At 69.4% G+C, this 22,500-nt stretch overlaps 5 protein-coding genes across 5 annotated transcripts in view; 2 read left to right on the top strand and 3 right to left on the bottom strand.

Annotated features, from left to right (window-relative positions):
- The window catches only part of CHLRE_04g232202v5 (uncharacterized protein), an 18,116-nt gene extending 10,690 nt beyond the window's left edge, over positions 1-7,426 (top strand). Inside the window, exons 20-27 of the mRNA XM_043062115.1 lie at positions 195-266; positions 713-895; positions 1,100-2,623; positions 2,829-2,993; positions 3,192-5,173; positions 5,402-5,546; positions 5,716-5,967; positions 6,248-7,426. Of these exons, the coding sequence (XP_042925467.1) occupies positions 195-266; positions 713-895; positions 1,100-2,623; positions 2,829-2,993; positions 3,192-5,173; positions 5,402-5,546; positions 5,716-5,967; positions 6,248-6,448 (4,524 nt within the window). The 3' untranslated portion in view covers positions 6,449-7,426. The remainder of the gene's footprint in view (positions 1-194; positions 267-712; positions 896-1,099; positions 2,624-2,828; positions 2,994-3,191; positions 5,174-5,401; positions 5,547-5,715; positions 5,968-6,247) is intronic.
- An 857-nt stretch (positions 7,427-8,283) lies between these two features.
- On the bottom strand, positions 8,284-10,940 carry CHLRE_04g232104v5 (uncharacterized protein). The gene is made up of 5 exons (XM_001703647.2): positions 10,155-10,940; positions 9,994-10,035; positions 9,629-9,695; positions 9,075-9,394; positions 8,284-8,860 (listed from the first exon to the last, which is right to left on the bottom strand). Exons 1-5 carry the CDS (start codon positions 10,191-10,193, stop codon positions 8,555-8,557), a joined length of 774 nt encoding a protein of 257 aa, XP_001703699.1. The 5' UTR covers positions 10,194-10,940; the 3' UTR covers positions 8,284-8,554.
- Positions 10,941-11,458: 518 nt separating this feature from the next.
- CHLRE_04g232006v5 (uncharacterized protein) lies at positions 11,459-14,720 on the bottom strand. Its single transcript, XM_043062114.1, has 4 exons — positions 14,487-14,720; positions 13,777-14,086; positions 13,364-13,523; positions 11,459-12,813 (listed from the first exon to the last, which is right to left on the bottom strand). The coding sequence occupies exons 1-4, from the start codon at positions 14,587-14,589 to the stop codon at positions 12,130-12,132; spliced, it is 1,257 nt and encodes a 418-aa protein (XP_042925466.1). The 5' UTR covers positions 14,590-14,720; the 3' UTR covers positions 11,459-12,129.
- Positions 14,721-14,768: 48 nt separating this feature from the next.
- Positions 14,769-20,350, bottom strand: CHLRE_04g231908v5 (uncharacterized protein). Its single transcript, XM_043062113.1, has 4 exons — positions 16,385-20,350; positions 16,118-16,288; positions 15,649-15,718; positions 14,769-15,335 (listed from the first exon to the last, which is right to left on the bottom strand). The coding sequence occupies exons 1-4, from the start codon at positions 19,933-19,935 to the stop codon at positions 15,024-15,026; spliced, it is 4,104 nt and encodes a 1,367-aa protein (XP_042925465.1). The 5' UTR covers positions 19,936-20,350; the 3' UTR covers positions 14,769-15,023.
- Positions 20,351-20,950: 600 nt separating this feature from the next.
- CHLRE_04g231810v5 (uncharacterized protein) overlaps positions 20,951-22,500 on the top strand; it is a 4,626-nt gene continuing 3,076 nt past the window's right edge. The window contains exons 1-4 of the mRNA XM_043062112.1: positions 20,951-21,239; positions 21,594-21,679; positions 22,171-22,223; positions 22,414-22,484. Of these exons, the coding sequence (XP_042925464.1) occupies positions 21,657-21,679; positions 22,171-22,223; positions 22,414-22,484 (147 nt within the window). The 5' untranslated portion in view covers positions 20,951-21,239; positions 21,594-21,656. The remainder of the gene's footprint in view (positions 21,240-21,593; positions 21,680-22,170; positions 22,224-22,413; positions 22,485-22,500) is intronic.

Below are 22,500 nucleotides of genomic sequence, written 5' to 3'. Positions count from 1 at the left end.
GCCTGTGTTTGTGTATGTGTTTGTGATGTGTGGTTTGTGCGGTCCTGTGTGGAGGTGGCACCCCCATACGCCCCGGCTGCCCCCGCCCCCGTCCCCACCTCGTCCCGGCGCCTGTGCCTGAGCCCGAGAACACGCTTACAACATACACACACGCACACGTTGTCACACACACATTACCATCCACGCACCCACAGGCCTTCAGCTCCGCGGTGCAGTCGGCCCTCGCCGCCGCCGCCACTCCGGGGGCGTCTGTGCAGGGGTGCCAGGTGGGGGCGTGTGTGGGGGTCGGGGGGAAGAGGGGGTTTTTTAGATACCAGACCAAAATAAACCAAACTCAGCCAAATGGATGGAGCACAGGTAGAGGGGAGGGCCAGGGGAGGGGGTGGACTTCTGTGGGAGGCGGGGAGCAGGGCTGAGTGGGGGCTCTGGCATGATGAGTGGGCGGGAGCGGGGGCGGGACGACGAGACGGTGCCAGCCACCAAGGCACCCAGGGCTAGGGGGCTGCCGCCGTGCCGCCAGCAGCACAGCACACAGCACACAGCAGCTGCTGGCACGCGCTGCTGCCGCAAGCGCAACCCCCCACACCGCACCTCCTCTGACCCTTACGTGGGAACCCGATCACCGCACCCCGCACACACACACACACACACACACACACACACACACACACACACACACACACACACACACAAACTCCAATCCACCCCACAGGTGGTCACCTACTACGGCGCTCTGCCCACTGAGACCTCGGGCGGGGCGACCGGCGGCGGCGGCGCAGCGGCAGCGGGCGGCGGCGGCGGCAGCAAGCCACCCTTCGCCATCATTGGCGCCGCCATCGGGGGTGTAGTGGCGCTGGCGGCGGCGGCGGCGGCCTATATGTGGTGGAAGAAGAAGGTGTGTGCGGTATATGTGTGTGTGTGGGGCTGACTGGGGGCTGGCCGACAAAGGGCATTTAAGTTACGTGCACCCGCACCCGCGCCGCTACGCAACGCTGCGCTACGTGAAGCCCATCCCTCACCAGCTCTGTCAGACCTCGACATCCGCCACATGTTCTGACGCCGCTGCCGCCACTGTCCATTCCTGCCGCTCACTGCGCAGCAAGCCGGCTTCAACGTGTCGGCCAGCGCCGAGCCGGGCATGGCGGTCGGCGCCGCCGCTGCCGCCGCCGCCGGCGCACCGCCGGGTGCCGCGGGCGCGCCGCCAGGCCACGCCGGCGGCCCCGGCGGCCCCGCCGCCAAGGCCGGCGCCCCGCCCTTTGGCGCCGGCCCCGAAGACGCCGCCGCCGCCGCTGGGGGCGGCGGGCCGGAGGGTGCGGCTCACTGGGCCTCTCAGCCGCCCGGCACGCCCTTCGCACAGGACGGCGCGGCCGCCGGCGCAGCCGCGGCGGCGGCGGCAGCCGCGGCCGGCGCAGGCGCCGCCGCTGCCAAGGCCGGCGGCGGCGGACTGTTCTCCCGGATGCTGCGCGCTGTGGGTCTGGGCGGCGGCGGCGGTGAGGCCGCTGGCGGTGCCCCGCCCGCTGCCGGCGTCGCCGCTTCCGCCCAGCTCACAAGTGGCGCCTGGTCCGATGACGTTCCCCCAATGCCCGGCGGCGGCGGCGGTGGCAGCGCTGTCGACGCCGCCGCCATTGCCGTGGCGGGTGCCGGCGCCGCCATGGGCGCGGGGGCGCTGTTCCGCAAGACCAAGGCCGACCTGCCCGCCATCAAGGCCAAAGCAGGCAAGGGCGGCGCCGGCGCCAGCGGCGACGGCGGCGGCGGCGGCGGCGACGCCGAAAGCCCCGGCGGGTCCTCCGAGGGCCTGTCTGCAGCTTCTGCCGCCGCCGCCGCCGCTGCAGGAGGTGGCGGCGGCGCCGGCGGACCCGGCGGCGACGGCATCCCTACCCTCGGCGACAGCGCCTCGCCTGGCGGCGGCGGCGGCGGCGGGCCGGATGCCTTCGGTGCCTTTGGCGTCGCCGCTGGTGCTGCCGGCGGCGCACTGGCTGCCAAGCGGGCGCTGCCGGCCATCCGCGCCGCCAAGCTGCCGTCACTGGCGGACACCTCGCTGTCGCCCTCCGCAAAGTCCTTCTCAGCCGGCGGTGCCGCCGCCGGCGCCGCCGCCGCCGGCGGGGGCGCCGCCTTTTTCAAGAAGGCCGTCCTCCCAGACATCGCGCCGGGCTCGTTGCCCAAAGCCCGGGGTGCGGCACTGCCGCCCATTGCCGCCGCCGCCCGCGGCGCCCGCGGCGGCGGCACACTGTCGCCGTTGGCGGCGCACCCGCCGCTGGCCGGCGAGGGCGCCTCCGCCGGCGGCGCCGCCAGCCCAGACGGCGGTGCCACGTCTCCCACCTTCGACCCCTTCGCCAAATCCAAGCTCCCTGACCTGCCCGCCCACCGCTCCGCCGGCGGCGCCGCTGACGTCAGCATGGAGGCAGGGGCCGGCGGCGGCGGCGGAGGCGGCGGAGGCGGAGGCGCGCTGGCGGCGGCGGGCCTGGCGGCGGCGGCTGGCGGCGCCGCGGGCGCCAGCATGGTGCCTCCGGGCATGATGTCCACTGCCAGCCTGGACGCGGCCACTGCGCGGGAGCTGGTGCGGCAGTTGGACGCGGCCAGCAGGACGGCGGGCGCGGGGGCGGGGCTGGAGCCGCTGGTGGAGGTGAGGAGGAGCGGGAGGGGGAGGGGGAGGCGTGTTGGGGGTGGTGGTGGTGGAGGATTCATGGGGAGGGAGGTGGGATGCCGCGCTGACTGCTGTCTGTGCGGACCCCGGCGTGCTCCCTACCTGCATACCTGCTGACCTGCTCCCACCTGCCTACCTGCTCACTGCTACGGACCTGCTGCCCACCTGCCCACCTGCCCTGCAGGAGGCTCACGGCTCGGGCCCCTCCCTGTCTGTGGCCCAGCGCGGAGGCCACCTGTCCGCCTCGGGGCTGTTCGTGCGCAGCCCCGCCGCGGTGGGCCCGGGCGGCGGCGGCGGCGGCGGCGGCGGCGGCGAGGGGGTGTCGGCGGGGCAGGTGCCCACACTGCTGGTGAGTGCAGGAGCGGGGGAGGGCGGGGTGGAGGTGAGACGAGGCGGGCAGGGGGAGGGGATGGCGGGCTGCGGGTGTGTGCGCGGCCTGCCAGTGCTGGAGGTCGGCGCTTCCGACACCCATTGTACCGTACGTCCTGCATCAATCCCAAGCCTGTAAAGCATACAGACGTCACACACATCTGCCGCATGTGCACAGGAGGACAACATGTCGGCGGAGCTGCCCGCAGGCACCGCAGCAGCGCTCATGGCGGCGGCGGCGGCGGCCGGGGGCGGCGCAGCCATGCACCGTGCCGGTGCCGCCACCCCTGCAGCCGGAGCCGACGGCACCGGAGCCGCCGCCGCCGCCGGCGCAGCCGCTGCTGCAGCTCCCCCCAAAGGCTTCTTCTCCCGCCTCTTCGGCGGCTTGTTCGGGGGCGGTGGCGGCGCAGCCGCCGCCAAGTCCGGCGGCGGCGCCGTCAGTGGCGCCGCCGGATCTGTGCCTGGCGAGGGCGGCGCACAGCCGCCGTCGCCGCGTGAGCTGCCGTCACTGGCGCAGCTGGATCAAGAGGCGGCGCTGGCCACCGCCGCCGCCGGCGCCGCCGCCGGTGGCGCGCTGGCGGCGGGCCGCGTCTCCGCCAGCGGCGTGGCGGCGCGCAAGGGCAGCGGCAGCAGCTTCATGTCAGCGGCCAGTGGCGGCAGCGGCGGCGCGTCGCCGTACGCCAGCGCCGCCGCCGCCGCTGGTGCGGGCGTCGCAGGTGGCGGCGCCGCCGGGGCTGTGGGTCTGGACCTGTCCAGCCCCGCCACCGCTGGCGCCGCCGCCGCCAGGGCTGGCGGCGGCTACTCTCAGGACGGCGGGGCAAGCCCCGGCGGCGGCGCCGGCGGCGGCAGTGCCTTCGCCACCTCGGCGGGCAGCGCCGCCGGCGCGGGCGCCGCCGCCGGTGCGGCTGCCGGTGCCGCCGCCGCTGGCGGGCGCGTGTGGAAGCAGGGCACCGGCCTGGGTCCAGAGGACGAGCTCGGTGCGGGCGGTGCCGCCAGCGCTGCCGACCCAGCCGTACGCACGGGTGCGCGGCTGTGGCAGCAGGGCAGTGGCGTGCCGGGTAGCGACTCCCCCATTGCCGAGCCGCCGCCAGCCGCCGCCGGCAAGGCCTCCTCACTGCCCCCCATCTTCATGAAGACCAACGCCGCCTATGTGCCGCCGCGCGGCGACGCCGGCTACAGCGGAGGGGACTTCGAGCCGGACCCTCAGTTCCCCGCCGCCTCCGGCCCCTCCGCCAGCCGAGCCGGCCGGGCCTTCAAGCGCCCCGGCGGCGGCCACGAGGGAGAGTTCGACCCCTTCGGCGCAGGTGCCGCCGCCGGCGCAGCTGGCGCCGCCGCCGCCGGCCACCGCACGGTCCGCTTCAACCGCCCCTCCGGCGGCCATGACGGTGACTTTGACCCCGACGCGGCGGCAGCGGCTGGCGCCGCCGCCGGTGCCGCCACCGCCGCCGGACACCGTACGGCGCGTTTCAACCGCCCCTCGGGTGGCCACGATGGGGACTTCGATCCCGACGCAATGGATGCCGGAGCCGCCGCCGCCGTGGCAGGCGCCGCGGCGGCGGCCGGCGGCCGCATGGGCAACTTCAAGCGCCCCGGCGGCGCCACAGACGGCGAGTTCGATGCCGACGGCGCGGCGGCGGCGGCGGGTGCCGCGGCCGCGGCCGCCGCCGGCGGCAACCGCACCGTTCGCTTCAACCGCCCCGGCGACGCCGACAACGGAGGAATGGATGACGACGAGGCGGCGGCCGCGGCGGCGGCGGCACTGGGTGGCGGCGCCGCCGCCAAGGGCGCCCGTACGGTCCGTTTCAACCGCCCCGGCGACGGCCTCAGCGGCGGCTTCGACGCCGACCCCACCGCCGCCGCCGCCGGCCCAGCCGCCGCGGCGGCGGCGCCGTCGGGCAACCGCACTGTGCGTTTCAACCGCCCCGGCGATGCTGGCGGCGGCGGGCTTGATGACGAGGACGAGGCGGCGGCTGTGGCGGCGGCGGCGGCGCTGGGTGGCGGTGCTGGCGGCGGCGGCCGTACGGCGCGGCAGTTCCAGCGGCCGGACCGCGGCGGCTCGGGTGGCGACCTGGATGCGGAGGTGGCGCCGCCGGCGGACGTGCCGGAGGAGGTCGTGTCGCCGGGCGGGGGCCTGCCGCCCAACCTGCGTGACTTCAACAGGTGGGGTTTGGGGGTCTGGGTGGAGGAGGAGGTGGTCGGAGGCAGCCGCCTACGGAGGACGGGAGTGAGCTCAAAGTTTGAACTGCTTTTGAGGTGGGGGGGCCAGATGTTGGGCGCCGCTCGCGCCCGCATACACAGAGCGGCCCTTGCCGTGACACTGCGGCACCACACCACACCAGCCGTCCACCCCTCCACACCACCCCTCCACACCACCCCACACCGCCATAGGCCCGGCATGGGTGAGCACGACGGCGACTTTGACCCCGAGGCGGCGGCGGCGGCGGCAGCAGCTGGCGGCGCCGCAGCGGCCGGGACGGCGGCGGCGCTCGGCAAGGCCGCGCGCAAGATCAAGTTTGCGCCCGAGCTGGCCGGGGTGCGTCCCGGGCGTGCGTGTTTGTGTCCATCCGGGTGGGCTGTAGGCCCTGGTGGTTTAGCGTGCAAGCCTCCCCGCAGCTATCGCACAAGTGCCGTTTCTCCTCGCTCTGATATTGTTTCTCCTAAACACACGCCCACCTCCCCCACTGCTCCCCATCTACACACAGCTGCCCGAGGACGCGCCAGACGGCGGCGGCGGCGGCGGCTCGGAGCACAAGCCGCCCAGCCGCGCCGGCAGCCAGACCGGGGCGGGCCATCGCAGTGTGCGGCAGTTCCGGTTCGCGGACACGCGCGCCGGCCGCTCCATCCGGCCGGGCGACGTGGACTTTGATGACGAGGACGAACTGCTGGACGGGGGGCAGGAGGAGGCGGGGGCGGGGGGCAGGCAGGAGGCGCTGCCGGAGAACGCCACAGAGGAGGTGAGGGGTCGGCAGAATGTGTGTGGGGGGGATGGAGGGTGGAGGGGTGCGTGTGTGGGGGGAGGGGTGTGGCGGGTGGCGGTCAAGATTGGCATAGGGTGGATGGCGGCGGGTTACAGGGTGGATGCGGACTCATGACTGGAGGGGAGGCGGTCCGCTCCTATTTGGTATGGGGTGGCTCCAGCGGTGGCATGGGCCACTGGGCCTACTCCACACCACCACCACCACCACCACCACCATCATCATCACCACCCCCACCTCGCACACACCTCACCCACAGGAGCGGCGCGCACACGCCATGCGGCACGCGCGCACGGGCGCCTTTGGCGACGTGGGCCGTATCGGCCCGGTGGACAACATCCAGCTGCAGCGGGAGATGCGGCGGCGGGCGCTGCTGGAGCAGATGAAGAACAACGCCTGGGCAGGCAGCTTCGCGCCGCAGCGGGAGCCGGGGCCGGGGCCGGCAGGAGGAGACGCGTAGACGCACCACAGGGCCCGGGGCGCGGGGCCCGGGGCTGGGAGGAGACGCGTTCGGCGCGCCCGCAGCAGTGTGTGGGCAGCGTTGCCGGCGGCAGGTGGCAGGTGGTGTGGTACGTGCGGGGGCGGCTGTTTGTTGAGGGGCCGCGTGGGAGGAGGTGTGGGCTGTGTGTGTGAGGGGAGAGCGGTAGTGGCCCAAGCAAGTGGAGGAGGAGGAGGAAATGAGGAGGTGCGAGCGGTGTGGTCGTGGGGTTTGGCCGACACCCGGCGGGCTCCATGCACACACGCATACATACATATATACACGGCCGCCACGCCGTACGGTGCGACACAGGCGTGTCAATGCACGTGCCGTGTGTGCGTGGCGGGCCGCACGTACACACACACGCGTGTTCCTGCCAGCGGGCCTGCTGACGAGCGGCGCACGATTGTTGAATCTGCGTCAGGCACAATCACAAAATACACACACATGCATGCATGCAGCGCATGGGTAAGTGTTGCCGGCGTATTCGGCCGCTGTGCTCACACGATTTGTTATCCTTTTGCTCTTCACTATGCACGCAAGCATTTGCTCTTCATATACGCAATAATCCAACACTGGTATGGCCTGCCAACGTTGTTCTCATCAAGTGCGACTCAGGGGTGCGACCCCTGGTGCGACTGTACTGCGGGGTCCCAAGAGATCTCTTGGGTTGGGACATTCATGGGGATACGCTGCAGGGGTCGGTTGGGTGTCGCTAATGCGGTGTGCTGTTGCTGACCCGCACATGCCCATTTGCCAGCGTGAGCACGGCATTCGAGTATGCCCTTCCCGGCGATGTCCTGGTACGGCGTCCCCAGGGCATGTGGCGGCGAGCGGTGACGCCTGGTACCGGGGGGGGGGGTGGCGGTGGGACGGGCAGCAGCAAGCCAGGCGTGTGCACGAGGCCGCCGCTTGCAGGGGGCATGTGTATTTTTAACGTGTTCATTCTCAATCGCGACCCGCAAGGAGGTAAAACCACATCAGTGTTACTCATGTCGGTCAGTCCTTAGCCCCTACCGCAGACGCCAGACGCACCAAAGCCCCTCACCGCCTACCGGGGGCTCCGCCGCCCCTCCCGCCAGCCCGCCAGCCACGCCCTCCGCCTCCGGCCCCTCGCCCCGGCCCCGCGCCGCCTCCACCACCCGCCGTCACAGCGCCTCATCCCGCAGCGTCCAAAACGCCGCTGGCCCTGGCTCAGCCCGTCCTGTGTGGGGCGCCGGGCCTCCAGTGCGACCCCGCCCCCGCCGCCCCACCCATACCCCCGCCCCGCCCCGCCGCCCCAGCTGCAACCACTGACCCCACATCCCCCACTGCTCCCGCCGCCGCCCGCGCTGTGCCGCTTGGCTCCGGGACGTCTCCCTCCAGCAGCCACCGCAGCTCGCTCAGCGGCACTGCCGGAATGCCGGGTCCTCCAGCAGTGCAGTTAGAGCGAGGTGCGCAGCGTATTCTCCAGACCCCAACACTCAACAATCAAGCCGAGACGGCAAGGCATGAGCGCATAGCTAGTCGAACGCCGGGATGCAACTATGTGGCAGAGCAAATGTGCGGAGCTAATGTGCAACTATGTGGCAGAGCTAATGTGCGGAGAGCGTGAGTCGAAGTGGGGCGGGGTGGCAAGTGAACAATGAGAGGAGGAAAGCAGGCACACATTCACAGCAGTTCTCTAGACGAGCAGGGCTCATACACGGGATCGGCTGTGTAGCCTTACCTGTTGTCTACCAGTCCCAACCCTTTCCCACGAAATGTTGCTGTGTTTGCCCCTGGCTAACTGTTTTGTACTCCCAAACCCGCGCGAGGAGAGACGCAAGTCAAGATGGCAGCATCACAGATTACACGGGGGGCATACGCATTTGCGCGCACCACGGGACCGCGTAAACCACAAACGCTGCGGTTTAAAAATTGTCTTCTCTAGGTAAACGACACACGGCACACATCATTCTCCGCCTCCATCCGCCTGCATCACACCATCAACTCCATCACGACGCGACGCGATCTCGCTTGCTCCTCATACACTTCGTCCGCTCTTACGCTTTCAAAAAGACGCAACAAATGCCGCTCACTGACTGATTGAAGTCATGAGAACAGAATTTACGCGGAGGGGGTGAACTTGGTGGCGAAGGCGAACGCGTTGTTCACGGTGGGGTTGGACAGGTGGTCGTCCAGGTTCTGGATGGGGCCCTTGCCGGTCACGATGGCCTGGACGAAGAAGCCGAACATGGAGAACATGGCCAGGCGGCCGTTCTTGATCTCCTTCACCTTCAGCTCAGCGAAGGTGTCGGGGTCGTCAGCCAGGCCCAGGGGGTCGAACGACTCGCCGGGGTACAGGGGGTCCAGGCCCTCGCCGGCGGGGCCGCCGTTGACACGGTAGCCCTCCACCAGGCCCATCAGGATAACCTATGGAGCAGGGCAAGCAGAGGGGTGCGGTTAGTGCGGTGAAAGTAGGGAGTACAAGGACGTGTAGCGCCGGTGCTTTTGGCTGGGTGGCTCCCGCTGGCAACGCTGGAGCGCTGTGTGCACAACCAAGATCATGCACCCTTCCCACAGCATCGCGCATATAGCTTTCTTCGCATACCCGGCTTTCACACATCCGCCTGCCATAGCCCCTCACCTGAACGGCCAGGGTGGCGACGATGTTCTGGGCGTGCACCAGGGAGGGGTTGCCCAGGTAGTCCAGGCCGCCCTCAGAGAAGATCTGGGCGCCGGCCTTGAACCAGACAGCCTCGCCGAACTGGGTGCCGCTCTTGGCCAGCAGCTCGGGGGTGATGCAGCCCAGAGCGCCCAGCATAGCCCAGCGGGCGTGGATCAGCTCCAGCTCGCGGTAGCGCTTGAAGGTCTCCGGGTCAGCCGACAGACCGGCGGTGTCCCAGCCGTAGTCGCCGGGGAACTCGCCAGTCAGGTAGGCGGGGGTGGCATTCTCGGAGTAGGGGCCTACAAGGGGGGTGGTGACAAGGTCAGGCCGACGTGTTGGACAGCATGCATGCTTCAACATGGGCGCTGGGTTTCTGGCAGGAACAAGGCTGGCTGCTCAAAGCCAACTGGCTCATGTATGCGAGCGCGAGCGTCGATAGGATCAGCGACGGATACCTACCATGTGCCGACAAGTCCCGTCGCGAGCCTGTCGCTACACAGATCCACTATCCCATACGCCATCCCAGCACTCACCCAGCCACTTGGCGCGGTTGGGGCCGTAGAACTCAATGCCGGAGCTGGCGGGGGCCTGCTTGGCAGCCTGAAGAGCAAGCAAAGAGGAAGGAGGGCGCGCATTTAGTTATGGTAGTCAATGCATGGCATATATGATGTACCTAGAACATGCCTAGAGTCCAGCAAGTGAAGATCCGCATAAGGCGTTGAAGGGTTGCTTAAGCGGGTTGCCATGTGCGAAGCCACAGGCGCAAACGGTGGCAATAACTCAAGAATCCCCGCGGCGCTGCTGACTAGAACACTGCCACTGAGCCCAAGCCCGCAAGGGGATCCATGAGACTGAAGCCCAGCGCGAACCCGTGCCCCGCGCATGCCGGAACACTCACGGTCTTGCCGGTGCCCTTCTTGCCGGTGGCCTTGGCGGACACCTGCACATAGACACGCCATCGCCAGCAGGTTAGCTCCCGAAGCTCCACGAGGGCCCATGAGCCCAACAAAGGTGACGTGAGTTGTTTCGCTAAGCGATGTGCGACCCTAGCTTGCACACCTGCAGAGCCTTGCGGGAGAAGGACAGAGCGAAGGCCATTTTGACTGATGTGTGGGGACTGGTTGAAGCCGGTCACGATATTTTCACGAGCGCGCGTCGCTTAAGAAGGGGTTCATGGTCCCATCTCGCGCGCCGATCGCCGTACCCGGCCATCTCGATCGACCCCGCGCCCGATCGGTCGCGCGCCAGCGTGCGCTGTCCGCTCGCCCGCTGGTGCATTGCGACGTGGCCCATTGAGCTTGCAATGGACCGCTAAAGCTGCGGGGGCTGGCGCGCTGCAAGAATGCGCCACGCGCCAGGCTTGCGACTGCCTCGCTAAGCCAAATCATGCACATTGGCAAAGCTGCTGGTTACAAGTGATACATGTTGTTTGCATTAGCACATGTGGAGCCTTTGTTGGGGCTCTGCGTGACGGTGGTCCAGCTCCGGAACGCATCTGAACCGTCGCTCGTCATAAACTCTTCATCGGGCTGAGTGTAGCGCTAACTTCATACCCAGCAACAGCGCCAATTAGATGTTGGGCTTGGGCTCAGCCGCTAGCTTGGTGCGAGTGCAGTCGCGCATGTCGACGGGCGCTCCTGCTTCGCGCCACCGCTGGATGATATCGAAGTCTGATGGACTAGCGAGCAAGCGCATCAGCAGGATGTGGTGGAATACTTTACCTAAAGGCTGGGGGTGGCGTCAGCAACCGGCGGTCCGGCGATGCGCGTGTTCAGAAGTGCCGACACGGGTTTGAAGCGAGTTCGGTGCGTGGCACAGCAAGCGAGGATGTGGTCGGCGCTGTTGTTGTGTAGGGAAGCGCAGCAAGGGTTTTCTAGTCGGCAACTGAGCGCTCGCATCAGGGCGCGGCCCTAGGGCCAGCCGGCACCACGGCCTGTCGACTTGCGGGCCGGCCCGCTCCAGAGCCCGAGCGTTGCAGCGCTGACAAGGGGCCGCCCGACACGCCGCGAGCCTCGCGACCCGCACGCTTAAGAACAGCCGTGAGCCCCGTACATGACACGGGGTCAGCGCGCATCGTCGGCTCTGATTTGCAGCGGTTGGCGACCGACGTGCGGTGGTTGGGACTTGGTCGGCCGCTGGCAGGCGCCGCCCTCGCCGCCGAGCCGGTGCGCCAGTGCGTGAGACGACGCAGGCGTGCGGTGCGGTGCCAACAGATGTCGACTGCCAGTTGCCACGGTTCCAGGTATCGCCGCAGCCCGCTGGCTGGCTGTGCGTGGCTGTGTGTGTGTGTGGGGGGGGGGGGAACGCAGTGCGCACATGAGTGCCACAGCAGGCCTTGCCACGGGCAGTGCAGTGGTGCTGGTCGGGCGGTCGGGTTACAAGGGCAGCAGGGGGCGTAGGTGCCTGCCCGCCCCTCCTCCCCGCCCGCCTGGTCAGTGCACTCTCAGTACCGTGTGGCATCGCGCCCTGGGCCCAGGCCGCCGTGCCTTGGTGCCTCCTCCTCCGTGTGCGTCAGAGCCCCACAGCCCTCGCGTCTGGTGTCCACGGCCCACGCGCCTCCCACCACACTACAGCCATAACCCGTCGCTCACTGCTCACAACTACCTGGTCCTTCCATCCATTACACCTTTCGGTGCAGTGCCCGCCATGCGCCCCCCCCCTCACACACACTTTGTGTGAGCACACACTACTCCTCTTCCGCCTCCGCCTTAACTGCCGACTAGCTCTTCCACCCCATCCTCGCCCGCTCCGCCTTCCTCCCTGCCGCGGCGCCATCCTCGTCTGAGTGTATCAAATCTTCCCTGCCCCCTGCCTACACCCCTGCCTCTTCTTTGTCAGACCCTGCCTCCAGTTTGGCTACCGGCTGCTGCCCTTCACGCGCACCGCCCCCTCCCCATCTACTTCCCCACATCTACCCACTGCCACCCGCCTGCCCTCCTGCTACATCGGATGCGCCCCCAGCAGTCTTCACCACTTCTCCTCCGTCCCCTTCGCCTTGCCTCTCTTTCCACCGCCGCCGCAGCCACCCCGCTCCCTAGATCCCCCGCCCCCGTGGCGGCGGCGGCACTGGCGGCGGCGCCGGCTGCATGACGTACAGCCGCGCCACGTCACTCGGCGGCGCGCACGGCAGGCCGGCGGCCGCAATGGCGGCCTCATTGGTCACCCATGGGTCGGTTTCATCCAGGAACCACAGCCCCAGGGCCTTGGCTGCGCGCAGCTTCTCCGAACCGCCCAGACAGATCATGTGCGCGTACAGCCGCTCCCGTACGGCACAGTGGTCCCGTACCTCGCCCTTGCCGTCGTACCAGACCCAGTGGGTGTGGTTTGACCGGTCAACGGGCGGGCAGATGCGGCCCTTGCCCCAGGGCGGGTTGTGCCTGGCCAGGGCTGCCACGGTCGGCCCCGCGCCCGGGCAGTCGCCCCGCGCCCGACACGGCACCCAGTGCTTCCCCCGCAGCTCGAGGTGCTGCCCCTGGTCCGAGTCACGGGACGTGATCAGGCGGGACCAGGCGTCGTACATTGCGTGTACGGCAGGCGTGTTGCGCGCCGCAACCACGCCGCTGTTGATGCCGCCGTGCTCGCCCATGGCGGTCACGTCGTACGGCGGGGCGGCGGTGGCGGCTGCAGGATCCGGATCTGGTGGATGGCTGCTGTTGCTGCTGAATTTGGATCCAAAAAAGAAGGCGTCCAGGGTGTCGGGGACACGCTTCAGGTACACCTGTGTATGAGGGGGGCGGGCAGGTGGGCGGGCGGGTGGGTGGGTGTTGGCCGGGTGAGGAAAGAGGGGAACAGCGCCGTTGGGTTCCATGCAGTACCATACACCCACCCACACATGGATCCGCTCTGTGGGGGCGGCGTGTGGGCTGTCCCCATGCTGCGCACCCCGCTGCCGTGTGTCGGCTTGGGCCGCTGCACACCGTTGGTCAATCGCAGCCCCGCTTGCATTGAGCTCCAGCGGGTCTATGGCCGCTGCCGCCGCATGTGCAGGCTCCCGCGACACGTGGCCACGTGGCGGCATGGGCACGTGGGCGATGCAATTCGCCCCTTCCGCCCGCGCCGCTCCTATCGCCCCCCCTTCTTTTGCCCCCTTCCTCACCAAAGTCCATTTGCCCCACACACCCGGACTGGACTACACCTCACCACTGTCTCCCTCCCTCCCTCCCTCCCTCCCTCCCTCCCTCCCTCCCTCTTGTCGTTGGGCTCTGGCACGAAGCCCTCTCTCTCCACTTCCCTCCCTCCCTCTCCTCTCCCCTCCCCTCCCTGCTCACCACGTCATGGTCGGACAGGAACACGCCCTGCAGCCCCCCGCCGCCGCCCGCCGCCCACTCCGCCGCCGCCGCCGGCTGCTGCCCGGGGTCGGGCGGCGGCGGCAGTGCCCTCAGCAGCGCCGCCACCACCGGCACCTTCACCCAGCAGGCCAGGTGGTAGCTGCAGGAGGTGGGAGAGGCAGGGGGGGGGGCGGGCACAAGGGGAAGGGGTTTTGGAGGAATGAAGGTACGCCACATGCCCTGCCCCTGCTTCCCACCTCCCGAACCCCCAGTTTATTGCATTGGGTTTGGTTTAGTTTGGGCTGGTATCTACACCCCCCCCCCCCCCCACACACACACGCAATTTCACCCGCCACCCCTCAACGCCCCTCAATCCTCACACACACTATCAGCCGCCGCACCCCGCGTCCTACCCGTGACTGAGGTAGGCGCCCTGTGCCCCGTGCCGCTGCAGGTAGCGCACCAGGGCCGGGCACAGCCGCGCCTGCCCCAGGTGCGCACACGCCGCCGGCGCCATGCCCGCCGCCACCACCGCGCTGGCGTTCCAGCAGGGCAGCCGGAGCCGCCGGCAGCCGGCCAGCGCGGCGGCCGAGGTGGCAGCTACCAGGTAGCTTCCTCCGCCGCTACCCCCGAACCTCAGGAAGGAGGTGAGGGCATTCATGAGCAGCAGGCTAGCTTCCTCCTCCATTCCTGACATGGCGAACACCGTCATCCAACGCACACCTATGCAGCAGTGTTCGGGTGCGGTGCGGCGAATGGTGGTGAGCGGCGGCGGTGTGGCAATGTGAGTGGCGGTGGATTATGTAAGCGGAAGGGAGGAGGGCAGGCATTGGCAGGCCGCGAGCATGGGTGACTGGGTGGGCTGCGTGGCAGGGAGCCGGGCAGGACGTGTGCCCCAGCTGTGCGAGAGCGTGTGAGAGGAGCCGGGACAATTGTCCGGCGGCACCCGAATTGAAGCGGATGCGGAGTGAAAGCGGTAGCGCGTTAGGTGCCGGTAGGAAGCAGCTGCGGGCCCCGGGGCCCTTTGCCGGCCCTCACCCTCTCCAGTCAACACCCCTGCGGAGGTAAATCCGGGACCCCGAGCGCCAAGCACTCGGCGCGGCGCCCGAGTCTGCGAGCTCACCTGGCCGCCGCTGCGCCCGCACCAGTCCAGGCAGGTCGTTAACATACTTCTCGTACTCGGGCGCCCAGTCGCTGTCGCGCTGCCAGGGCATGCGGTTCGGCATCGAATCGGCGCTGAGCTCGCCTTGCTGTGTTAAACTCCATGCTGGCTGAAGCGCTAGAAAGAAGATAGCTACCAAGGTCGCAAGGCTGAGTGGAAGGGCAATCGCGCCCATGCTCGAGCCCAAACACTACTAACCCTCTCTTGCAGGAATTGGTGCAAGTTTGGAAAATCGATCCCTGCGACCAAGGCCACGAATATGTGCAACTGCGTGCAATTTAGTACGCCCGCCCGAGCGCACTTGCTTCCTACCTATCCTAACTAGAACTCCTGCTGCGGGGCGGCCCACCATCATTACTGTGCACTTATGTAAGCCATGTGCGCAGAAACATCCATAAGAAACCTCCTTGTCGCCTGTTAACACACTTATATAGGATTGCACGCACCTGAGCCCCATCGTGTCATTCCGCTGCCGTTCTCTGCCAAAGCTGCCTCATCTTACAGCCGCCACGACGACGCGGCTGGGCCCCCTGCAGGCGGCCACAGCCCCGCCGGTCCCGCACCCGCATCCGGCTGCGGCACGGCCGCACCTCCCACACCGCTACCGCCGCCTCCACCTCCTCCACCTGCACCTCCCAGCCCCGCCCCCGCCGCCAGCAGCCTCAGTAGCCCCTCCTTGACGAGCTCCTGTGCCGCCAGCGCCGCCGCCAGCGCCCCGCTACGCCCCTCCGCCGCCGCCAGCTGCCGCCGCAGCCGCCGGCCCTCGTCCGCCGCCGCCGCCAGCGCCGCCCCGCGCCGTTGCAGCTCAGTCTGTGGGTGCGGGCAGTGTATGAGTGGCGGTGTGGGTGACGGGCGGTGTGTGTGTGGATCTTGCAGTGCATGGCAGTGCGCGTGCACGGAGGCTTCAGGCTGGGGACATGAGAGCCGATGTGCTGGGTTTCCTTTCCCAGCTCAACCCCAACCCCCACTGGGTTGGCAACGCCGCAACGATTGAACTACCCACACCCCGGTGCATCCTGTACCGCTTGTCCAAACATCCTTGCAACCCCCACCCCCCACCGGCCACCGCACACACGCGCCCACTCGCAACCCGCACACACACACACACACACACCCCTCCCACCTGCGCCTGGTGCAGGGCCGCCAGAGCCGCGCTGCGACCACACACCTCCGCCGCCAGCGCCGCCGCCAGCCTGCCGGTCAGGTGTGTGCGTGTGCGTGTGTGTGGGAAGGGGGGGCCCGCATGTGTCAGTGTGGTGTGGGGATGCACGTGACCGCCCAGGCGGTTGGGTGTGCGTGTTGGTGTGCGTGCGGGGCTTCAGGACCTGGATGCGCAGGCCTCCACGCACACGCGCTGTGAAGCCCCCGCCGTGTGCACGTGCAGTCCCGGCCCACATACACACATGCCGACACACGTACGGCCACCGCCACGGCGCCACCCGCCGCCACCGGCACCAGCACCGCCGTCACCCTCCCGCCATCAAGCTCGTTCCCAACACACAGCGCACGTACCGGACCCAGCTCACCACACACATACACACATACACACACAAAAGCAAACACACACACACACACAGCCCGCCCCCATCCACCTGCGGTTCTCCTGCTCAAGCGCCCGATACGCGCTCGCATCCGCTGCAGGCTGCGCCGCCGCCAGGGCCGCCGCCAGCCGACCCGACGCCGCCGCCAGGCGCTGATGCAGTGGCGGAGCCGCCGGGCCGCCGCCGCCAGTACCGCCGCCGCCGCCGCCGCCGCCGCCGCAGCTGCCACCCAAACCAGGGCCAGGGCCAGGGCCGTCACAGGCACTGACCCCTGCGCTTCGCGCTCCTGCCCCCCACCCAGAAGCCCCGCCGCCTCGCCCTGCAGGCTGCAGCTCCGCCATCTGCGTCGCCGCGCACGCCCCGTCCCACACATCCACATCCATTCGGTCGGCGGCAGCAGCAGGAGCAGCAGGAGCAGCAGCACCAGCGGCACTGGCCTCCGCCGCCGCATCTGCCGCCGCCAGCACTTGGGTCCCCAGGGTTGCAGCAGCCCGCAGCACGTGGTCGGGCTGTAGCTGTGTCGGCTGTAGCTGTGGTGGCTGTAGCTGTGTTGGCAGTAGCTGCGGCGGCTGTAGCTGCTGCTGTAGCTGCTGATGTGGCTGCAGGTGCCACTGTATATTTTGCGGCGGCGGCGGCGGGTGGTGTGGGAAAAGCGGCAGGGGATCGCCCGCCGCCACACCTGCTCCTAGTCCTGCTCCTGCCCCTGACCCTGCTCCCGCGCTAGCAGCAGTAGCAGCTACAGCGGTCGAGGAACACAGGCGTGGGGCGGAGATGGGGGAGAGCGTCGGCCGGCGAGGGCTGGGGCTGGGGGTGCGGGAGGGAGGGGGGCTGACACGCGCCAGGGCTGCACGCAGCCGCTCACACGCCGCCTCCGCTGCCTGGTGCTCCGCGGCTGTAGCAGCCGCAGCGGCTACAGCTGTAGCAGCGCTGGCGACCGGGACTGCTGGCGGCCGTGGCTGCAGGTGCAGCGAGTGTGCTGACAGGGCGGGCCTGACGCCGCCGCCTGCACCCACACCTGCACCCACACCCACACCCACACCTGCACCCACACCTGCACCGCCCCCTGCACTGCCGCCGCCGCCGCCCATGCCAGCCTCCAGCGTAAGAATGAGTCCCTCATCCTGCGTATGCGCCTCAGCCTCCTCCCGCCGCCGCCGCCGCACCGCTTCTTGCGTGTGCGCCTCCTCTTGCCCCACCACCTGTCCCGCCACCTGCTCCCCCATTCCCGCGGCGCCGTGTGTCGCTGCCGCCTTCGCTTCCGCCTCCTCCGCTGGGCAAGCCGCCACTGCTACTGCCGCAGCCGCAGCCTCCGGAACTGCCGTTACTGCTTGCTGCTGCTGCGCGTCCCGATGCTGGTGCTGGTGCGGGTGCGGGTGCCGGTGCGGCTGCCCCTCCCGCTCGCCCCCCTCCCGCCTCCTGCGCTTACCCGACCGCTGCCGGCCGCGCTCCCGTGCCTGCCCATCCTCCCCCGACACCACCGCCGCCGCCGCCGGCTGCCGCGGCCGCTGCTGCTGCACCTCCTCCTCCTCGCCCGGACGGCCAGGGACCCAGGTGGAGGCTGTAGCAGCCACAGCCGCCGCGGTGTCACTGGTGGCGGTGGCTGTAGCAGCGGGCCGCCTGCGGGCCCGAGCACCAGCCGCCTGTGCCGCCTGCGCAGCCTGCGGGGCGGGCAGCTGCAATGCAGAGGCGGTGGCCAAGCCCGGGTCGGCAGCAGCAGCAGCGGCGGCGGCGGCGGCTAAGGCGGCGGCGGCGGCAGTGACAGGCGGCTCGTCCGGGTGCGGCGTAGCCGCCGCCACCAGTGCCGCCGCCGGTGCCGCCGCCTGTGCCACGTGCTCCTCGTGCTGCCGCTGCCCCCGCCGCTGCCCCCTGTCCTCGGCCCCGACCACCCAGCAGCAGCTCTGCACCCGCTGCGCCCGCAGCAGCAGTAGTAGCGGTGGCTGCAGCGGCGGCGGGTCTGTCGATGGCAGTAGCAGGTGAGACGCCGCGACGCCCACCGCCGCCGCCGGTCCCGTGCCGCCAGCTGCTGCTGCTGCTCCCTCTGCTCCCGCTGCTGGTGCCATTGCTTCCTCACGTACGGGCACCAGCGGCGGCTCCAGCAGCGGCGGCTCCAGCGGCTCCAGCGGCACCAGCTGCGGCGGCTGTGCCATTGCTTCCAGCAGTGTCACTGCCGAGGTCGGCGCCGCGCCCAACAGGGGAGACGCCCATGGCGCCAGTGCAGCTTCCGCCGCCGCCGCCTCCGCCGCTGCCCCCGCCGCTGCCAACTCCGTGCCGCAGCCCTGCCCCTGCCCCTGCCCCCCTCCCTGCCCCTCCATCTGCCCCTGCGCCATCCCCTGGGCCTTAGGATGCTGCAGCTGCCCACCACCACCACCACCGCCACCCCCGTAACCACCACCGTAACTACCACCGTAACCACCACCCCCACTATCGCCACCACCACCACCACCACCACCACCACCCGTGCTCTTCGCGGTGCTGCCTGCCGCCGCCGCCGCCGCCGCCGCCGCCCGCAGCTCCGCCGCCGCCGCCCGCAGGCGGCTGCCGCCGGGTGGAGCCGCCGGTGGCCGTAGCAGCGGTGGCAGCAGTGGTAGATGTAGCGCTGCCCCCGTCTCTCCACCACTGCCGCCTACGGCGGGATGTGCAGTGGCGGCTGTAGCAGCAGTGGGGGTCATCGCAGTGGCTGTAGCAGCAGTGGGGGTCACCACAGGGGCTGTAGCAGCAGTGGGGGTCCCGGTAGTGGCGTCACCGGTGCTGCTGGGTCCTGCACCGGGAGCACAGCCCGTTGCCATTCCCGCGGTCAGTCCCGCCGCCGCCGCCGCCGCCGCCTCCGGTGCCAATACGTCGTGTGCGCCCACTGCCGCCGGAGGTGGCCGACGAGGCTGCACTGCTGCTGCCCCCGGCTTGTGGGCTACCATGTCCACCGCTGCCAGCACAGACCCCGCCACATGTGCTGCCTCCTGCGCCGCCATATCCTCGGCCACGCTTGTTCCGCCCCCACCTGCTGCTGCTGCTGCTGCTGCTGCTGCGCTGTCGCCATTGCCACCGCCGCCTGACCCTGCAGCCCCCTGACCCCCTGCCGCGGCCGCCGCTGTCCCACTCTCTGGTGTCACTTGCTTTTGCGCGGGCACAGGTGCGGGCGCAGGTGTCGGGAGCACGACTGGGCGCCCTCCGCTGCCTCTGCCACCACCGCCCGCCTCCCCGCCCCCGCCGCCACCACCGCCTGCCTCCCCGCCGCCACCACCTCCACCCGCACCAGTCCCGCCGCCGCTGCCGCGCCGCGGCGGCAGTGCTTCCTCCTCACCCATTGACACCCATAATCCACCTCCTCCTCCGCCGCCTCCGCCGCCGCCGGCCTCGTAAAAGGTGTCTCTCTGCTGCCGCCGCAGATCCGGCCACCCCTGGCCGTAGTAATCCAAACCCAATTCGAAATCATAGTGAGGTGTGAGCAGCTGCGTCGGCACCAACGCCGGCGGCGGCGGTGTGGGAGACCGGGCCGCGCGGCCCGACCGAGCAGGCGAGCGCGGCGGCGGCTGTAGCCGTGCCTGCGGTAGCGGCTGCCGTGGCTGTAGCAGTAGCTCCTGATGCGGAGGCGGAGGCTGTGGCGGCGGTGTGGGCGTGCGATGTGGTGTCAAGCGGGAGGGGGAGGGGTGGGAGCGGCTGCGCGGCAGCAGCAGCGCGGCGGCGGTCGGCACGGACAGGCGTGGCAGGTAGGCGGGGTGGGACAGCGGGTGGGGCACCGCGACCGCGGCGGCGGTGGTGGCGGCAGTCGTGGTGGCGGCGGCGCCAGGCCGGGGCGACGGCGGCCGCTGCTGCTGCTGCAGCATATATGGGTCTTGCTGCGGGTGCTGCTGGTTCTGATGGTGCTGATGCATGGGGTAGCGTGGTGCAGCCAAGTCCGGCGCGAGGTGCGGCTGGTTGCGCTGAGGCCCAGTGCCTCAGGCCCCGGGGGCGGTGGTGCGGTGGTGCGGCTCGCCGCGTCCTTCTCGTGACCACTGCCGCCTGCTGAGCTGCCTCGACCTCAGGTACGCCCGCCCTGTGGTGGCCTGTGCGGGCCCTGCCGAGCCCACTGCCCTCTGCTGCCGCTGCGGTCGATCGAGCTATGCCGCGAGGGAGCAGCGGCGCAACGTTGTGCGGCTGGCCGCGAGCGCCTATGTGCTATCTGTGCCTACTGCGCCTGCTTGGTTAACTAGCACGTGCTGGTGAGCTGCAGGCTGCGTAAGAAAGAGCTCGCCACGTTTGCCCAGAGCCGCCGATGCCGCTATGCGCTGCCTCTTGCTGCGCCCTTACTATCAAGTGACTGTTGGTGAGCTGGAGTGCTGTGTGAGAATCATTTCTCAAGCAGCTCGGTATCGGGGCTGCTGATCGGGGCCCATTTGGTTTCCGCGCCCAAATCCTGGCGCATGCGGCAGCCCCCTCCCCCTCGCCACCGCCCCGCGTGCCCAGCTACCCTGCCGCAGGACGCCGCCCACGCCGGCACCGCTGTGGCTGTCGCTAGTGCGGCTGGTGCGGCAGCCTGGTGTGAGGGCGGCGCCGGGCACGTGTGCCTGGGCTGCTTCGGGGGGTTAGACCCGCGGGTGTTTCGGGAGGGAGGGAGAGCGCGGGGAAGGCGCCGGGGCGGCGGGGGCAGCACTTCGTGCCGCTCCAGCCGCTGCCCCTCTGCCACCCGCCTTCCCAACCAACTCCCCCACCCCACCCAACCCGCTACAGCAGCAGTGCGCGGCGATGCCGCACTCCCCAACTGCCCCAACTCACCTTGTCGCACCGCATTCGCGTACGGCACGCCACGGCGGTCGTCCACTCCACCATAGCAAGCGACCGCAAAAGGCTGTTATGGCGGTATGCTCCACAGGCTGCTATGCGAATGCCAAGACATCCCCGAATCTCTACCACTCGCTCTTACTTGCCTCTCCTCGCTGCCGCGCTAGTTTTCGCGGTTTTCGCGCTCCAGTCGCTCCGGCACCGTTCAGTTGGTGGACCAGCCTACGCAAATGTAGTCGTTCACGCCGATGAAACTTCAGATGAATCAGTTGCTGCAAGGTCGCTGCAGAGTCTGGCCGACGAGGACGAGCTGTATCTCGCGAAGTTGACGCCCCAGCCCAACAGCGCGGCAGCTGGTGGCGACACGCCCCACAGCACCTTGTCTAAGCTAATCCATCACCTCAAAGGCAACTATGAGGCGAGTGCGAATGTGTGCGAGCGCGTGTGGAAGACTGGAAAGTGCGGGCCCTGGACCCTCCCGCGCAAACAGGGATCCGGCACTCAGGGTACCTGTCAACGGATTTGCGCATAAGCCGGCTGACAACCCACGGCGCACCCGCGCCGCATCCGTTGGCCCCACCAGCCAGAGCGCGTGCCCTCACGAGTCAATAGTTGGCACACCCACGCACAAGTAACTGACTCGCCGTGGGGCCCCATCTGCATCTCCGCTGACCCCCGCCCACCCTGACTGACCCCTCCCCCCTGCCTGCCCCGGCCCCCCACCCACCCAAACACACACGCCGCACTGCAACTGCCGCCGCCGCCGCCGCAGACGATAGCAGATGCGGAGGTGGTGTGGCAGGTGCCGGCGGCTGACACGCGCCTCCGCGGCGTCATGTTCATCGCACACGGCTGCGGGTGTGTGCCGGGGTGCCGGCGTGTCGGCGTGTGGGGGCGGGGGGCAGCCACTGGCAGTGCGTGGCACACAACCAGTCGGGCAATCCCAAACTCATTGAGAGGATGACGCGGCGCCATTGCGAGCCGTTGCCCCAGCCCTGTCGGCTGCTGCTCCTGCTCCTCCCACCCCGCCTCTGTAAACTCAGTAACTTCAGAATTCGAACTCAAACCAACCCCCCCCCATACATGTTCATTCCTGCTGCCACTGCCACTGCAACTGCTACTGCCACTGCTACTGCCGCTCCAATGCCGCTACTGCCGCTCCAATGCTGCTGCTGCTGCTGCTGCTGCTGCTGCTGCTGCTGCTGCTGCTGCTGCTGCTGCTGCTGCTGCTGCTGCTGCTGCTGCTGCTGCTGCTGCTGCTGCTGCTGCTGCTGCTGCTGCTGCTGCTGCTGCTGCTGCTGCTGCTGCTGCTGCTGCTGCTGCTGCTGCTGCTGCTGCTGCTGCTGCAGGCACGGCGCCACCGACTGGTGGCCCCAGTCCGAGTCCTGCCCCAAGTGCATTGGTGGGGGGGTGGGGGTGCGGGGGTGGGGTGCGGTCTGGGGGCTGTGCATGCGAGTGGCTGTGGGTATGGCGCGGCTGTGTGTGGGGGAGGGAGGGAGGGAGAGGAGCTCTGAGGGGCCCCGCCCCCTGGCCTCACATCCCCAGCGACCCTCATCCACACCTACACCCCCCCCCCCCACACACACACACAGGCCTGCCCGAGGAAATGAACGTGACCCTGCACCTGCTGCTGCGCGGGTATGCGGCTGTTGCGGTGTCGTCCGCGGACCGCACCCGCA

Source organism: Chlamydomonas reinhardtii, chromosome 4 (genome assembly GCF_000002595.2).
Source record: "Chlamydomonas reinhardtii strain CC-503 cw92 mt+ chromosome 4, whole genome shotgun sequence".
NCBI lineage: Eukaryota > Viridiplantae > Chlorophyta > Chlorophyceae > Chlamydomonadales > Chlamydomonadaceae > Chlamydomonas > Chlamydomonas reinhardtii.
Note: the sequence above shows the minus strand (reverse complement) of the source record. Positions and strands in the feature narration are given on the sequence as shown.

Excerpts from the sequence above, each read along its gene's own strand:
- CHLRE_04g232104v5 (XM_001703647.2), bottom strand. The coding sequence starts at position 10,193 with ATGGCCTTCGCTCTGTCCTTCTCCCGCAAGGCTCTGCAG. Across the intron at positions 10,036-10,154 it reads TCTCCCGCAAGGCTCTGCAG|GTGTCCGCCAAGGCCACCGG; the intron begins GTGTGCAAGCTA and ends GTCTATGTGCAG. Across the intron at positions 9,696-9,993 it reads AGAAGGGCACCGGCAAGACC|GCTGCCAAGCAGGCCCCCGC; the intron begins GTGAGTGTTCCG and ends CTTGCTCTTCAG.
- CHLRE_04g232006v5 (XM_043062114.1), bottom strand. The coding sequence starts at position 14,589 with ATGCCGAACCGCATGCCCTGGCAGCGCGACAGCGACTGGGCGCCCGAG. Across the intron at positions 14,087-14,486 it reads GCGGGCGCAGCGGCGGCCAG|GTGTGCGTTGGATGACGGTG; the intron begins GTGAGCTCGCAG and ends ACTGCTGCATAG. Across the intron at positions 13,524-13,776 it reads GGCGCCTACCTCAGTCACGG|CTACCACCTGGCCTGCTGGG; the intron begins GTAGGACGCGGG and ends CACCTCCTGCAG.
- CHLRE_04g231908v5 (XM_043062113.1), bottom strand. The coding sequence starts at position 19,935 with ATGCATCAGCACCATCAGAACCAGCAGCACCCGCAGCAAGACCCATAT. Across the intron at positions 15,719-16,117 it reads CTTGAGCAGGAGAACCGCAG|GCTGGCGGCGGCGCTGGCGG; the intron begins GTGGATGGGGGC and ends CCTGACCGGCAG. Across the intron at positions 15,336-15,648 it reads CGGCCCTGCACCAGGCGCAG|ACTGAGCTGCAACGGCGCGG; the intron begins GTGGGAGGGGTG and ends CCGCACCCACAG.